The sequence below is a fragment of the Anas platyrhynchos genome, chromosome 5 (genome assembly GCF_047663525.1).
Source record: "Anas platyrhynchos isolate ZD024472 breed Pekin duck chromosome 5, IASCAAS_PekinDuck_T2T, whole genome shotgun sequence".
In the NCBI taxonomy this organism is placed as follows: Eukaryota; Metazoa; Chordata; class Aves; order Anseriformes; family Anatidae; genus Anas; species Anas platyrhynchos.
In genome coordinates, this window is record NC_092591.1 from 6,238,831 (window position 1) to 6,255,286 (window position 16,456).

The window sequence follows — 16,456 nt, forward strand, 5'->3', positions numbered from 1 at the left end:
CTAATCCAAGAGACTGGATTAGAACAGGCAGTAATAAAAACTCTACGAAAGAGATAACAGCTTTACCAAACACATTTAAAAGATTGGTACCCTTGTTCCTGGTGCCTGGAAACACTTTAGATAGCAAACAAAACTAAGAAAAAAAGTCCAGAAGTACTTCACAGGTCAATGCAAAATATTTTTGCTTTTTCAAGATGTGGAAAAAGAAGTAATTTCTTAGGATGTAAAAATTACTTGGGAGCATATATTAAAGATCTGTTAAGTTTGCAGCATGCAAAATGAAACTATCACAGTAAACTGTTGACTGATGTGTATCTGACCCTAAATGTATTTAAGTAGACACTGCTAGTTAAATATCCTAGGGAAGTATATGAATTTCAGGAAATCTGTATTGTAAGTAAATTGGGAGTCAAACAGCAAGCACCATGTGGAAAACGTTAATGGCTTGTTTATTCCTTCTCTAGAAACAGTTTAACAATGTTTGTTAGTTGTTTCCCTGACAGTTCCTATAAAATCTGCAAGAAAATGGGGCATACACAGAAGTTACGCAGACGTAAAAAAAAAAAAAAAAAAGACTTTAAACACATAGGAGCTAAGAAATTCTACTCATTGCTATATAAATCACAACACGAGGTCCACCCATAGAGCAGATTATGCAACTGCTAATTATTAAGATGAAACATACCATTTACTCCTTTAAAATAGTTATGATACATTTTAGTCTTTGAATGCTTTTGAAAAAGAGAGAAACAGAACTAAAGTGTTTATTCCCTCCTCTCTGGTTTCACAATACAGGGTTAAAGGGTAAAATTGCAGAAAATGATAGTGCTTCTGAAAGAATGTTTATGTAAAACATTTATATTCTGGACATTGTTTAAATGAAGTAACATGACTACAAATGACAAATGCTGTCCTGTGTTATAAATTCAGAGGACACATGTCCCTGGTAGAAAGGGCTAAGAGATTCAACTACCTTGGTAATCTACAGGATTACTGTAGATCTTAAAAGCAGCAGTAAGCACCAGCCTGCAACAAAAGACGTCTAGATTTTGGACAACTGAAAACTTCCACGATATGACTGTCCTAAAGGATCCTTGGTCCTACTGGAGAAAAGCTGCATTAAACCATTAGCCAATATTGGATGACAAATTAAGATGTTCTCATATGAGGCTGTTATTAAGTCTGAAACCGGTACTAAAGAGCAGAATAATTGCTCCATCAACTTCTGCTACAGCAGAAGATCAGGCGTTTTTAGGAAAGGTTGGGATACTTACTTTTCCCAAAGCAATTAAAAATCAAAACTTTTATCAGACGTGGTGATTAAATCGATAGCTTTGGTAACAATGTATTTGTCATTTTTCTGGATCTTAATGCCAAAGTGTGAGGAATATTTATTACATATATTAAACAGCTTCAAACAGTAATACTTCATTTCTAATGGATGTCTCCACTTAATGCTGCCAGTGCTATTCAGAACGCTGCCAGGAGAAAAATGTTACTGTACATCTTGCATTTTTGTACCACATTAATAAATGTAATTATATGAAATTAAACTGTGGCAATGAAGTTTGATGCATTACGAGATTGCACTGACTACAGAAATCACAAACAAATTGCCTGATTATCTGCCGGAGTATCTACCTATTATCACCATACTAACACTAATGCAGTACCTCATAGCAGACTTATAGATGTAGTTTCATATCCCACCTGACAACATTACTTGGTTCTTCATTAAAAGGTGAAAAATACCCATAAGATAAGAGAAAAATTCCTTCCTTAAAATCAAATGCCCAGCACTCAGATTGAACCACGAGGGCATCCTTTACTAGTATTATCTTCCTAGAATAAGCTGTGATGTATGTGTTATTTATATGACCCTTACTCCTTCGAATTCCGTTATGACGCTCAATTCTGCACATTGCTGTGCAAAACCACTATTTTTGTTAATTTTATATAAATCATTTTAACTCCACCAAGGCTTTTGAGATCGAGGCGCACCTCTCTCTCCTATGTTCTTCCATTATCCCTTAACACTCTTACGTGACTGATTGTTTGCTTCTTGAAATTAGTTGAGTTCACATTTCTGGGCTAAATTTTATGTCTGCAAAAAGCCTGTGGCTCTCATCGTGCTGTTACCCTCCTCTGCCCCTCTTCTGCTACATCGTTTGAGGAACCCGGTAATGAGACTTGAAGACCGCATTCAAGGTGACAACTGCTGCAGTTTTCACTGCTTACAACACCAGAGCCCTTTCCTGACTGATGACAATTCTACAGCGCTAGTTACTACATCAGAGTTGGCATAATTGTACGGCTCTTCATTTCTGAATTCGCTGTTTTTAACACTTTAAACGCCTTGCCACCGTGCCTCGTGTGCCATGCCTTCATTGCGGGCGCGTCTGTCGAGTCCTCCCGGAGTTAAACACCTCGACTGACGCATTTTACCTAATTGGGTACATACAAATTAAAATCTATTGCCGTAGACGATTCTCTGATTTCCTCGAAATTCAAAAATTAAGCCGATTTTTGACTAAATTGTAGGGGAAAACCCGCCTTGCGGTGCACCTGGCGGCCCGCGACTGAGCTCCACAAAATGGCCGCGCAGCAGCGGGTGCTCCCGACGGGAGCGGGGTGACAGGGTCGGGTCGGTCAGTGGCCGCTCCACCTTTTAGGGGGACATGGGCACCTGGAAGGTGACCAGGACGTGGTGGCCCTGAAGTGGTTAGAGACACTGACATTAAGGGAAGGACGAGGGGCGCCAAGACAGCTATCCAGGGCCTGAGCCCCGGCCGCCAGGTGGAGGGGGCGCGGGGTACAACCACCGCTTCGCTCCCTCAGCTTCGCCTCCGCGGCCTCGAAGGGAAAAAGAATCCGACCCAGGGCCAACCTACCCCGGGAAGAGCCCTGCACCCGGCAAAGGGCCCGTTCTGGGGTCGACTACGAGCCTACTTCACCCCTCTGCCTCCCAGAGAGGCTGCAAAATGGCGGGGCAGCGCCCGCCTGTCCCCGCTGCCTCCTCCCCTCAGCGCCGCCGCTGCGCGGCCCTCCTCGCCTCGGTGCGGCTGTCCCCCAAAAAATAACCCGTGAACGGCGAGCCGAGAGGGAAGGAGCAGCCTTCCCCTCCTCTTCGGGGAGCCACGAGCGGGTGAAAAGCGATGAGGATGCTCCACCTGCCGGGCAGAGCGAGCAGGCGGGCCGGGCGAGGGGGCTGCAAGGCCCCGGGCGTTTTCCTTGCAAACAAATAAAGGTTTTTTTGGTGCCACGCGTGATTCTGGCACCATGGGTGGGGGAGCAGGTGTGTTGGAGGAGCCCCCGGCTCTGAAAACGTTGAAAACACAGCTTTACTGTTGTTTTTTGTTATAGTTCAGGCCCTTCCTGCAGACCACCTGGTTCTGTTACTTCTTTCCCCGGTGCAATCTGTAGCAACTCTGGAAAAGTCAGCGACTTTACACCAGGTTAGGTAACTGGAGGATCCGAGCCAATGCCTAGTATCTGCTCGGGGTTGGTGTTTTATACATTTATTTATCCTGTGCTTGGGGATGATTTCATGTTACGATTTTTCCTAGTTGCCCTCATGCTAGATGCTTTGCACTAAGCTAACCCCGGAGCAAGCCGAGCAGAGATCACATAAAGACTTCTTCACATCTACAGAGATGCAACTCAGCCCTCCGAGGGATTGAAAACGCATTAAAGTGTCATTCTTCACATCCTGGAGCAGGGCTGGAAGGGGAAGCTGCTGGGGGACGCCACCAGCCCCGTCAGCTCCGATTCACGCCACCAGCTCCTGCCCTTGCTGACGGTCTCGCTGCTCGCCTGCACAGAAGTTGCGCTAACAAAATTGTTTGCCTTTATTTATTGATGTGCAGTATTACACGGCAGAAATGCACAGCCCAAGCTCGGAAGAGGCTAGAAGCTGATACTTGCCTCCGACCAACTGTAGTAGCTATGGGGTTGGGTTTTATTCCCTGTCACTAAGGCAGAGGGTGGATTTAAAGCTACCAATAAACGCAAGAAAATAAGCTAGATGGGAAAGGTGAGGAGGGTATAGTGTGGAGGGATGGAAAAAAAAAAAAAAAAAAAAAAAAAAAAAAGACATCAGCAATGAGGATGAAAGAAGAAAGGGCAGAGAAAATAGAAACAGGACAGAAGAGACAAACAGAAAACTGTTTCTGCCACCCGCAGCACGGGTGTCGGTCAGATGCGATGCTGCTTTCAGAAGAGTGAATTGAAGCAACAAAAACGCAGCTTCAAAGAGGAATAGCTGACCTACCTGGCTGCCGGTCAGAGCCGGAGGGGAATGAAAAGAGGGAGACACGTGAAAAGCAGCGTGTCCCTGTGGAAGCAGCCTCTGTGCTGTGCCCCCCTCCGCATCTCCCCGGTGTCCTGGAGGGGAGAGCAGCCTCCCTGCCTGGCTCCCAGGGACTCTTTAATTCCTGGATGCCCTTAGGGCCTCCGAAATCACTGTTTTGCAGCCCCCCCTTCACAAATCGTTAAATAAAGCCATCGAGAAATCTCTTCAAAGCTTCAATCTACCTTAAGCAAGTCTCTTAAAGACCCTTCCCTAAACGTCTAGGAAGAGGAGTTTAACACTGTGATGGTGTTCCTTAACACCTCTCCATGTCCCGGTGCTTTAAGCAACAATACCAAGAGAGGCTGAGGTTCCCACAGGTCCCACCCGAGCTCACCCAGAAGGGTGCCAGTCATTTCACCAGGCTTTGGATAAAGCCAGCGGGGACTTCCCGGTTAATTCCCTCTAAGGACTGTCAAGAGATGGTCCCCACTGGGGTTCTCCGGGGCTCCTGAGCTGCTTTAACCCATTTATTTATTACAAGGACGCCCGACCCGAGGCTGTCACTGTGCATCCACCCAAAAATGGTTTCTGAAGGCTGCAGAAACGAGGGCTTTGTGTCCCGCTGGTTCCTCCTTGTTTGTTTTGCCTTGCTTCCCAACAGCATTCATCTAAAGAAACCCAAAGTCATAAACAACTACTTTCATTATCGACCAGCAAGCAGGAAGGACTCTTTCATAGTATCATCTCCAATCAATGCTGAATGGCTCGCATTCCTCTGAAAAGAGATATGGTCAATGCGGGGCTCTGAAAGGGCTCCCAAACCAGCTCCCTCCCGCCTGGCAGACCACCAGGGCTTGTGACTCCCGTCGCGGAGAGCCCTAACACTGCCTCTCTGTGGACCCGGCTCTTGTTTTTAGGGCTTCACATGCCCCTTGCGTTTCGGCGAGCTCTCCTCAGCCTCCTCCAGCTGATGCAAAGGGCTAAGGACCCCCGGTCCTTCCCCGCAGGGAGGACAGGACACCCTGTCCCCGCGTCCCCATGAACGAGTCTGGGGACATCTCTATAGGGCCAGATTCCCCAAGAGGAAAGCAGAGGAGCGTCGTTTTCTTTCGCTTCTTGGGTCTCCCATGGTTTTCCTCCCGCAGAAGGAGACTGGCCGGTGTCTGCAATCTCACAGGGTGCCGGCAGGATTTTGGAGATGCCGAGGGGGAAGCAACCCAGGCAGGTGCCCCTGACCCTATTTCCGAGCCCGGGGTTCCAGAGCTGGAGCCGGAGCTGGACTGCCCTGGGCGTGCTGCTGCTGACAGAGCCCCCAAAGCTGCCGAGATGCTCCCTCGCCAAAAAACGAGGGACCCCAGCTCCCCCTCGAGCAGCCTCCATCCGCAGCGAGCATCCTCTGGGGTCCCAGATCAGCCCTGAGCCAGCTTTGCCCCATGTGCACAACTCCAGAAGACGTGTAGACACACATGTGGGCACCAAACTGTCCCAGTGTCTCTCATCCTGGTCCCTCACGCTTCCCCAAACACCTGAATTGTCCCCACTGCTGTGTTCCGTTAAATAGGTGGTTTGGTGACAGCCCCCGTCCCCGTCCTGGGAGAACATGCGGTATTTGAAGGATTTTGTTTGCATTTTTAAAGACACAAAATATTTTTCCGCACGCGCACCTTCTTTTCACAAAGGAGCTGTTCCTATGGGAAAAAGGTGTAAAAGAGGGAATGTTTTGGGGAGGAAACGTGTATGAGCAGAAACTTCCCTATTTAATTGAACATTTTAAATTTTGTTTCCTTTTCTTCGAATTTTCAGATAAAACCCTGACGGAAACCAGGAATTTTAAGCAGAATGAGGGTTTTAAGTGAACACACCCCAGATAAATAGGAGATTCGGTACTGTGTGAATTTATCTGTGGGTAGAGGCAGGGGGCAAACAAATCCGGGTGCATCGGGGGCCCTAAACCAGGCCCATAACCTCAAGAAAACTGAAGAGAGAGCTCGGATGTGGGAGATCCATCCTGCCTGCAGCCCTGGCCTTGGCCAGGGCCCTGTGCAAGGAGGGTCTTCACTCTCCAGTCTCCAAATAATTCCGGTTTTTGAGTTTCCAGTGTTTATTTCTAACGCGAAATACACTGCCTGTGGTCTGATGCTTCGTATTGTGGGGAACCCAAGTAATCCGCAGGACAAACTCTTGATCAATGCATGGTGAGAGTGAAAAGCGAGGGACCACCCCTGTCTGTCCGACGGCATTTTAAGGGATTTTCCGGGGTTTCCGAAGGTTTTTGGAACTTTAAGCGAGGACCCAGCCTGCAAACTCTCTAACATTGAGCAAATTACGGCTTTAAACACAGCCCTTTTTAGGGAGAAACGGAAAGACTGGTAACCGCTTTCTCAACAATCCTGGCGCTCTTAACAGTAAAAATAAGAAAGGCGAGCACACGAAAACCAACGAAACCCGGGCGTTTCCCCCCACATCAGCCCAGCGGGAGCCCGAGAGACCCCCAGCCCGTCCCGCAGGGGCCAAGGGCTCCGGCCGAGCATCCCTGCTCCTCCGGGCCGGGGGGCAAAGCCACCAGGGATGCTCCCCGGATCCTGCCCGACCCGGAGCATCCCTCCGGTGTCGAGGCACAAAAACGCCGCCTGATTTCCCGGGGAGCCGCCCCAGGGGCTCTCAGCCAGCGCTGCAGACCCGGTGAGCATCACTTGGTGAACTACCACAGCGAGCCCGCCGAGACCTCTAAAGTGGAGCTTCTCCTTCCCAGGGGGGGATTTTTTTTATTTTTTTTTTAATGCAATGTTTAACGCCAATCAAAGGCTTTAAAAAAAGTGTATTCGCACCTCGGCGGCGTTAGAAAACTCCTTCTGCAGAAAGGACCGCAGGGGACTGCGCTGCCGGGCTGGGGGGGGCACAGCTCTGCCGCTGCCAGGGCTGGGATGCTCCGCGGTCCGAAGGCCAAAGGACAGACCGTGCAGGGCTTTCGCTTTATCTTTATTTTTAATGTGCAATTTTACCCCTCAGCCTCCAGTGGGTCCCCCTCTGCAGGGATAACCCCGCACGCTACCTGTAGCGGGGGTCGGAGCCGTGCCTTAAATTAAGGTTGTTGGTGCTGGCTCTCAATGTCACGGACGGTGCCCTTGGTATTTGGGGAAAATAAAACTACAGAAACACAGCGGGGACACCCCGGGGGATGCTGTTTGGGTGCTGGTGACACACAGCGAAGCCCCCCGCCGGACAAGACCCCCCCGGGCCGTGCCACTTCCCTAGTCCGGAGCTAGAGAGGGCACAGAGCTGCAGGAGCTGGGCTGGTTTTCCCCCTCGGGTCACCTTTTAAATGGTGAAGGCAGGATTCCTAGGGTTTTTTTTTCAGTGTTGCCTTTCCTTTCTTTCACCCCCCCCCGCCCTCGCAGCAGATCCTCCAGCGCTCCCCAGCCGGGCCGGTTCCTGGGGAACAAAGGCTGGGGACCGGGGGACAGCCCCTCGCCCCTGCGAGCCGCTCTCCCTCCTCTTAATGAGGATTCATTTCTTTAGCCTACAGTCCTGGCTTTCATTATGGAGCCTGTCTCGCTCTGTTCATGGTCATTAGGCTGCAGCCCAGTAACTCCCTTCGCCAGATCATGTGCACGATTTCAAAAAAGAAAAAAAAAAAAGGAAAAAAATAAAAAAGGAAAAAAAAATCCTACAGTAATATTAGTAATCATCACCCTCACACGGCCAGGAGGAATTAGGCACCCAGCAGCACAGCCTTTCCACCTTTCCACCTCCCGACCAGGGATTTTCTGCCCCGGCCCGGCCCGGGATGCTCGAGGGGGCGGCCGGGCGGGGGCAGCGGTCGCCCCGTCCCACCCGTTCCCTTGGGAAGCCCGATGCTCACACCGAGGAGCTTGGGGTTTTTATTTTTCACCCTTAGTTATTTGGGACCTTTCACAGAGCTGCTCAAGTTACTCTTTTTCTTTTTTTCTCCCCCTCCTTTTTTTTTTTTTTTTTTTTTTTTTTTTTTTCCCCAGCGGAGAGGACATGGATGGGGTGGAAAGGGGACTCTCCATCACCTTTTGAACCTCAGCAATGTTTGCAGATATTTTCCCCTTCTCTGATTTTTTTTTTCTTTCCCCCCCTTTTCCCTAAGCGGAAACCTAACCTGGCTCTGTAAAGTGAAGCCGAAAAGTCCCCCTTTTTATTTATTTTTTTTCAAGTTTCTGCGGAGTGCCCCTGAACTAGTGAGTTTTGTCTGTGCTTTTCTGTCTCCCCGGCTCTGTCGGGTTTTATGAAAATGAGCAGTATTGAAAGCTTTTCCATCCCGCTAGCTGTGAGCCTCACATAAATGATGTAAATGGCTCGGAGGGTTTTTTTCAAGTGAACTGTGTAGATCTGTGAAAATAATATCAGGGTTTTCCGTCAGAATGAGCTTAGCACTGTACTGAGGCGTACCATAATCTGACCCGACACCTCCGACCATCTGCGCTATCTATCTGCCTTCTGATTTACCAAATCTTCACAAGCAAAAGACAAATTGTACTTGATACTAAAGAAAAGACGGCGAGCCCCAGCCCGGCTTCTTTCTGCGGAGAAATGATGGGAGAAAATATAAATCTGTTTAATTTCGGTCCGTGGGCAGCTAGCAAAGGGGCTTTCGGAAAGAAGGAAGGAAAGGGAAACAAAACCAACACGAATGGTAATAATAAAAATGAAGGAATGAGAGGGGGGGAAAGAGTCAACGGCGAGATATCAAATTAAGGAGGCATTTCTTTGACAAGTGCTCCAGAAAAAAAAAAAAAAAATAGAAAGAAAAAAAAAAAGTGCATTGCAAAAGGCGGAGGAAAGAGCATATTGAGCTTAATTCAAAATATATGCTGCCTTTCCGAGCATGGCCCCTAATGTTCCCGGGAAGAAATTGCCACAGAGCCGCTATGTGCAGAATAAAGAGCGGCTTCTGCCTATTTGCTTTCCTCTCCCGGAGAACAACCGGGACCCTCCCAGCCCCGGGGTGCTTCCCTTCCCGGCCCGGGATGAGAAATAAACCCGCACGGAGGCTGCCTACGAGGTGATCAATATTTCAAAAGATTCCCGAAATCTGCTTCGAGTCGCTGTCCTGACCTACAAATGACTTCTCACTCCCCGCCGCTGTTCTCGGCGGCTGGTCGGGGCCACTCAGCCGAGAACAATAAGGTTTTAAATGTTAGGGGAGGGGGCGAAATCATAAAGCTGTGGGAGAACAGAGAGGGGCGATGAATTCCTCGTCTCGCTTATAGGGAAACGGGGGGGAGTTTTCCCGTAAACCTCGGCTCTTCCCGGAGCCCTCCGTCTGCATCCATTGTCCCTGGCACTCCCCGCCGCACCGGTGCGACCCTAAAAGCCGATTTGGGTCCGGTTCCTCGGCCCTGCCTTCCCCCCTGGTCCGACCCCACAGCGCCCCGAGCCCCGGGGGTCCCCACCGGCGACCCCTTTTGAGCCTCTCCCTCCGGTCGGGACGGGAAGGGCGGTGTGGGATGTGTGGGATGGGGGCTGCGGGACGGGGAGGACAGGGAGTGGGATGGGGACATGGGGAGAGGGATGGGGATGTAGGGAGAGATATGGAGACATGGGGAGAGGGATAGGGACACGGGGAAAAGGATGGGGATATGGGGAGAGGGATGGGGACACGGGGAGAGGGATGGGGACACAGAGAGAGAGGGATGGGGTTATGGGAAGAGAGATGGGGATATAGGGAGAGATATGGGGACATGGGGAGAGGGATGGGGACACGGGGAGAGGGATGGGGACATGGGGAGAGGGATGGGGGCATGGGGAGAGGGATGGGGACATGGGGAGAAGGATGGGGACATAGGGAGAGGGATGGGGACAGAGGGATGGAGATGGGGACCCGGGGAGAGGGATGGCGACATGAAGAGAGGGATGGGGAGTACAGGGAGAGGGATGGTGCCCCGGGCAGCGGGTCGGGGCGCAGGGCAGCGGGACGGGGACCCTCTCCGGGCGGCCCGGGGCCCCGCTTGCCGTCGGTGCCGGGGAAGGAGGCGCCGGGGCCGGGCTGCCGGTGATTGGCAGCGCGGGGCCGTGAGTGGCAGCCCCGCCATGGAAACCCGGAGCCAATCTCCCGAGCCCGGCAGCGAATCAGCCGCTCCCGCAGCAGCGCGGCGGCGGCGTGGAGCTTTTGCTTGTGCCTTTTCTATTTTTTTTTTTTACCCTTTTCTCCTTTTTTTTTTTTTTTTTTCTCCCCCTCTTTCCCATCCCTCCCCCCCCCCTCCCTCCTCGCCCTCCCTCCTTCCCTCCCCCCTTCTTCTTTCTCCATCCTCCTCCTCCTCTCCCCAACCCACCGCCCCCCAGTCGCCGGAGCTGCCGAGCTCTCCCCATCTCCTCTCCCTCTTTGCAGCGGGGGCAGCTCCGCCGGCTCGGGAGAAGGCAGCGGAGGGGCGAGGAGAGGCCTCGCTGGGGCGGGGGGGGGCCGCCGGCCGCTTCCCCGCCGCGGGGCCGGTGCCCGGGGGGCGCCGGGGGTGCTCGGAGAGGGGAGAGGAGCGGGGAGCCCGGCGCCGCCTCCATGTTCCAGTTGCCCATCCTCAATTTCAGCCCGCAGCAGGTGGCCGGGGTATGCGAGACCCTGGAGGAGAGCGGGGACATCGAGCGCCTGGGGCGCTTCCTCTGGTCCCTGCCCGTGGCCCCCGCGGCTTGCGAGGCTCTCAACAAGAACGAGTCGGTGCTGAGAGCCCGGGCCATCGTGGCCTTCCACACGGGGAACTACCGGGAGCTCTACCACATCCTGGAGAACCACAAGTTCACCAAGGAGTCCCACGCCAAGCTGCAAGCCCTCTGGCTGGAAGCTCACTACCAGGAGGCGGAGAAGCTGCGGGGGCGACCCCTGGGGCCGGTGGACAAGTACCGGGTGAGGAAGAAGTTCCCCCTGCCCCGCACCATCTGGGACGGCGAGCAGAAGACGCATTGCTTCAAGGAGCGGACGAGGCATTTGCTGCGGGAGTGGTACCTGCAGGACCCTTACCCCAACCCCAGCAAAAAGCGGGAACTGGCTCAGGCCACGGGACTTACCCCCACGCAGGTGGGCAACTGGTTCAAAAACCGCAGGCAAAGGGACAGGGCGGCAGCCGCCAAGAACAGGTAGGTGCTGCCCGCCCCGTCGGGGCGCCCGGCCCCGAGCCCCCCCGGGCTCTCTTCTCCGCCGTGATGCTGGAGTTTCTCCCGGGGAAAAGCAGCTGAGCCAAGGCAGGAGCAGAGGGGGAAAAGCCTACGGGGTTGTCTGTTCTTTTTATTTCCCTTTATTTTCATTTTTGTATTATTTTTTCTTTTTTTAAAAATTATTTTTAATTTTTATGATGGGACCCCCCGGCTGGGGATGCTGCCGTGACCTCAGCAGAACCTGGAGGGAGGAAAAAGGGCCCTTCGCGGCTTCAAAACCCCCTTCAAAGTTTTCCCCGGCCATACCGAGCCCAATTTCACGTAGGGCTGCGTGGGGCAGAGCCGGCAAAGCCCTTCCCCGGCGCTCCGGCCCCACGTCCTTACTCTCCCCCCATCTTGCACTAAGCCTCGCAGCGTGCCTTGGGTCACTTTTTTCTTTCTTTTCTATTTTTTCCCTTCCCTTAAAGAGCAAAACAGCTGCCCACAACGCCTGGCAGCGGCACAAGCAGCGCGGGGAGCAGATCCCTCGGTGTTTTGGAGCCCGGGGAGGGGTCCCACTGTCCCCGCAACCCCTGCCGGAGAGGGGACGGAGCCGCTGGACTGGGGAAACTGGGTTGAACTGGAGGTTGGGGGCGGCCCGGGGGGGAGCGGGGGCCGGGCGGTGATGCTGTGTGTGTGCCCCTTCCTTGCAGGCTACAGCAGCAGGTGCTAGCGCAGGGCTCGGGGCGCTCGCTGCAAGCGGAGGAGGAGAGCGGCGGGGAGGCGCTGGGGGCCCCCTCCAGCCCCGCCGCCAGCCTCTCCAGCAAGGCGGCCACCTCCGCCATCTCCATCACATCCAGCGACAGTGAATGTGACATCTGACGCCGACATCCACGACAAAGCCGGGAAGGGGGGGGGGAGAGCCGGCAGGTCGAGCTCTCCCCCCCCAACAACTCGGTGCCAGCCCGTGGGGGGCACGGAGCGCGGCCCCCGCAGCGGACTGCATTCAGCAAAAAAAACCACACACACACACAAAAAAAAAAAAGAAAAAACGGGATCAAAAGTCGTCGCCGCCTTTATTTCGAAGGATTCGCAGAGTTCATGCCTAAAAAAAAAAAAATAGAAATACATAAGTAAATAAATCACAAAACGTAAAAAAAAAAAATACAGAAAAAATAAGATAAAAAAAACGAATGCCAAGCTGCAAAATGTCCGAGCGCCTGCGCTTATCCCGCGGGGGTGCTTCATGGTGAAAAGACGCTGTTCTTTTGGTTGGGTTTCGCTTTACTTTAAAGGGTTTTTATATATATATATATATATAATGTTTATTTACTTATTTAAGGGATTGCTATGGTAGATTTTTTCTATTATTATTATTATTAATTATTATTATTTTTTGGCTTGTTCTCTATGTGCACAGGTGACTTGTAGAGCATGTGCAGGACGAAACTGTATGAAGCAGCCTAAAACCATAATAAAATATTTGGTGAACGACCCTCGGATCTGCTTTGAAATGACGGTGTCGGTCTCCAGCCCGCCGGTTTATGCGGAGCAGATCTCGGAGGCCACGAGCATTTCAGCATCAGCTCGGCAGGAACCGAAATAGCCGGGTGCTCGCCACCGGGGGTGATGTCCGTGCAAGGCAGGGGGCTTGGGGGGTCGGGGGGAGCCGGGAAGAGGCGATGGGAGCAGGGTTGGGGTTGCTGGAGGATGCGGGTGCCCAGGGAAGGGAAGGAGGATGGGGATGGAGAAGGCATCGCCGCGGTTTTTTGTATTCCAAGGGGTGAGATTTTGGGGATTGTCGGCGGCGAATTGCCGGGGAGGGATGGGGAAAAAATAATATATTAAAAAAAAAATAAAAGGAAAAAATAGGGGAAAAAAATGAAAAGAAAAAAAAAAAAAAAGAAAAAAGGGGGAAAAAGGGCAAGAAGCAGCTGGGTTCAGCCCAGCCGGGGACGCCAAGGAAAAGCCAGGTTTTCTCCCCGAGCCGGCAAAAGCAAAGGGAAGCCGGGGACTTACCGGGAAGGGCCGGATGGGGGGCGAGAGACCCCAAAAAACCCAGCCCGGCTCCGGGGCAGGGCTGTCCCCTCCGTCCTCCCCCCTCGCTTTGTTTCGCAGCGATTTTCCTGGAGGAGACCAAACGGCAGCTCGGAGGAGCAGGGCTAAGCTTTTTCTCCCGGCAGAAGGCTTTTCTCTTATACAATTTGACGTTGATCTTTAAAGCTCCTGAGCTGTGCTTTTTTTGGCTGCCGGGTCCAGGCGTTGTTCTCCCCCCCCCCCTCCTCCCCGTCCCCAGGGAGCTGCCTCCCCTCTAAGCCGATTGATGGGTCCGGGGCTGCTGCAGCTTTCTGTGGGGCAGAGGTTTGCGAGGTGGGTTTTTTAGGGTTATTTTCAAGGAGCTGGTGCCCCGGCTGGGTTTCTTTGCGGTGGCTGGAGAAAGCAAATCGTGGTGTGGTAAATCCCGATTTTTTGGGAGGGGGAACAGAGATGGGGCTTCCCCACCTGAGAGAGGGGTCGGAGCCCTGCTTGCAGCCCGGCACCGGCTCTGTCGGCCCGAAGAAAAAACCCTAAAAGCCACCGGTTTGTCCCCAACACACCGCGCTGGGATGCTCGGACCCAGGCACCCAGTTTGGGGCCGGATTTTGGGAATGGGCGGCACTTTCCACCAGGGAGTTTTTTGAAAAAAAAAAAGTAAAAAATACGATTTTTTTCTCCCACTAGAGAACGGAATGTTCTCAAATGCGCCCTATTATTTCATTTCTTTCCCGGAGACGGGTGCAGCGGGTCGAGATTTCTCCACGGGCTTTGCGGGCTTAGCGTTTAGGAATTAAAGCTCCGGGAAAGACAAGTGCAGAGGCAGACAAATACACGAACGAGGGGTTTTCACCTAAAAAAAAAAAAAAAAAAAAAAAAAAGAAAAAAGAAAACAAAATGGGACTGGGGCAAGGGGGGGCGCATATTCGGAATTTCAACGGAGGTTTGGGGCGCTGCAAGCGCTGCCGTTTGGCATCTCCGCCGCAACCTGCGGAGGAAAAATCGGGTTTGGTTTTCCCCTCTGCCCCTTTCCCTTCCCACCCTGGAAGGGAATGCCCTTCCCCTGGCGTTTTTTCATCCGTTTTCTTGTTTAATAAGGTCGGCCCCAGCCGTCGCCCTCCCGAGCTTTCGGCTGTTTTAAAAATCATAATAATCATCATCGGGGGCAAGGCAGGGGGAGCCTGTATTTACATTAAACAAAACGCTCGGCACAGGGGCGCTAAAAAGTCTGCCTCGACCCCTCTCTCTCCGGTTTGACAAAGAAGGAAAATATTGTATCAGAAGTGAAGTGAATGGGGAGGGCGGGGAAGAGAAACAGCTTTTCCTCTATTCAGCTGGGGAGGGGGGGGGAGAGAAATGTTTGAATATTTCCGTTTCTTTTGAGAAACGGGGCAGCCCCGGGCAGGGCTGAATGGGAAAGTCTTGTAAGCGGGCTGGGAGGCTGTCAAACTGCTCAGGGTAATCACTGCTAATGAAGGGGGCTCCAGCCCTCCCTGGGACAAAGGATGCTTACGAGTGCTCGCCGGGGCTGAATAGCTAATAAGTTTGCGAGGGGGAAAAAGGAGTGAGCTGTCCGCAAATTGATTTTGCAAGAGGAAAAAAAAAAAAAAAAAAAAGAGGAAAGCAAAAGGCTCACAGGTTGGGGCGAGCCTGGCCCCGGTGCAGCTGGGGACAGAAGGCCCACTTAGCCCGGGTGCTTTGTCCCAGCCTGGAGCTCCAGAGGAGGGCTGCTGGGCTGCTGCTGCTTGGAAGCAGGCTTGGAGGGAGGGCTGGGGGCTGCAGGAGCCTCGGGAAGGCCACGCTGGCCTTTGCAGGCCGGGAGTTGTGCCCCAGCTGCTGCCTGGCCCTGGCGATGCTCCCCGCACGCCCAGCTCCGCGCTCCAGTTTGCACCAGTGCCGCTGAACACTGTCCCTCGGTGACCTGGCTGCCCCTCACCTGAGTGTGGCGTGCCCTTGGGAGGGCAAAAAGTGGGGGTGTGTGGAGATCTGTGCAATGTTTGGCCCTCACCAGCACCCTGGTTGGAAAGGAGGCTGGGTGAGGCAAGGAGCTGGTGCAGCTCGTGGTGGGGGGAAGCACGAGAGCCGGTTGTGGTTTGGTCCTTTCATGCATCCAATTAAAGGCTCATGAGGATCAGACTCCATCTCAGCTCCAGGTACCCCTGGCTGATGCGGGGGCAATACCACGAAGAGAGCACATCACACCCCCCCCCGGTGATGTCCACACCCCTCCCGTTGCCTTGCGTTGGCTTTTTTATATTTTCATTCTTTATTTCTCCTCCAGAAGATCCAAACGCCTTTGCCGGAGGGGAGGATGGAGGGTGGGAGGGCACAAAGGGCACCGTGCATGGCCTGGGCCTGATCTCTCCCCGTCCTCTCCGCAAGGAGCCCCAATTCTGGGCTGACCTCGCTGTGCCTGCCCCGGAGGGGGGGTGAGACCTGGCTGGGAATCGAGGGAAGGAACAAGTCGTGTCAGATCCCCTGAGGGATACAGCACTTTGCACTCTCTCGTCCTCTATTCTCAACATGGGGATGACGGATAAAGCCCTTGGAGTTTTGTTTCCTTCTCTTTCAGGACAGGCTGCAAGGCTCCCAGCACAAGTCCAGGGAATGGCTCCCCTCCCTTTACCATTTGCTACATTCAGCCCAAGCCCTGCCGAAATGCAGAAATTCCCTGGGGAGCCCATTTTAACCCTGCTGCCTTCTGATCTGCATGCAGCACAGACCCCTCCAGCACACACCTTCCCCGCAAGAAAAATGGTTTGGAGGGCAGTTCCCAGCTTCAAAGGTCACAAAAGCAAATAAATCCATGTTTTTGTTCCCTCTGGCTCCTCCCAGAGGCTGGGCAGAGGCACGGTGACACCAGGACTTGTGCTTCATGCCTTGTCCCCCCACACCCCGCAGAGGAGGACCTGGTGCCACCCTCCATGGGGTCGGCCCTGGGGCCTCAGCCCACCTCTCTTGGGCTGCTTCTCTCCCAGGAAGCCTCAAAATGGTGCCAGTCACCACCCAACCTCCTCTTGTAGCCTCTTGGTTCACCACAGG

The 16,456-nt window shown here is 52.8% G+C and overlaps 2 protein-coding genes and 1 long non-coding RNA gene across 10 annotated transcripts in view; 2 read left to right on the forward strand and 1 right to left on the reverse strand.

Annotated features, from left to right (window-relative positions):
- Positions 1-3,027, reverse strand: part of C5H14orf39 (chromosome 5 C14orf39 homolog) — a 29,791-nt gene extending 26,764 nt beyond the window's left edge. For 2 of the 8 annotated variants that reach the window (XM_072038167.1, XM_072038165.1), the window contains exon 1: positions 974-1,208. Coding sequence is in view for 1 of the 8 variants with exons in the window: in XM_072038164.1 (XP_071894265.1) it covers positions 1,711-1,822 (112 nt within the window). In the remaining 7 variants the exon portion in view is untranslated. Of the gene's footprint in view, positions 1-973; positions 1,209-1,710; positions 2,441-2,461; positions 2,612-2,736; positions 2,820-2,891 lie in introns of those variants that run through there. The other 6 variants (XM_072038168.1, XM_072038166.1, XM_038180421.2 and 3 more) reach the window with 6 other exon arrangements.
- Positions 2,730-5,041, forward strand: LOC110354151 (uncharacterized). The gene is made up of 2 exons (XR_011809422.1): positions 2,730-3,455; positions 3,567-5,041. It is a non-coding gene; the product is annotated as an uncharacterized lncRNA (long non-coding RNA).
- Positions 5,042-10,675: 5,634 nt separating this feature from the next.
- SIX6 (SIX homeobox 6) lies at positions 10,676-12,875 on the forward strand. Its single transcript, XM_027458835.3, has 2 exons — positions 10,676-11,383; positions 12,094-12,875. Exons 1-2 carry the CDS (start codon positions 10,812-10,814, stop codon positions 12,260-12,262), a joined length of 741 nt encoding a protein of 246 aa, XP_027314636.1. The 5' UTR covers positions 10,676-10,811; the 3' UTR covers positions 12,263-12,875.
- Positions 12,876-16,456: the final 3,581 nt, after the last annotated feature.

Bases quoted from the DNA above. Each gene is read 5' to 3' on its own strand.
- SIX6 (XM_027458835.3), top strand. From the start codon at position 10,812: ATGTTCCAGTTGCCCATCCTCAATTTCAGCCCGCAGCAGGTGGCCGGG. The intron at 11,384-12,093 runs GTAGGTGCTGCC...CCTTCCTTGCAG, and splicing joins GCGGCAGCCGCCAAGAACAG to GCTACAGCAGCAGGTGCTAG.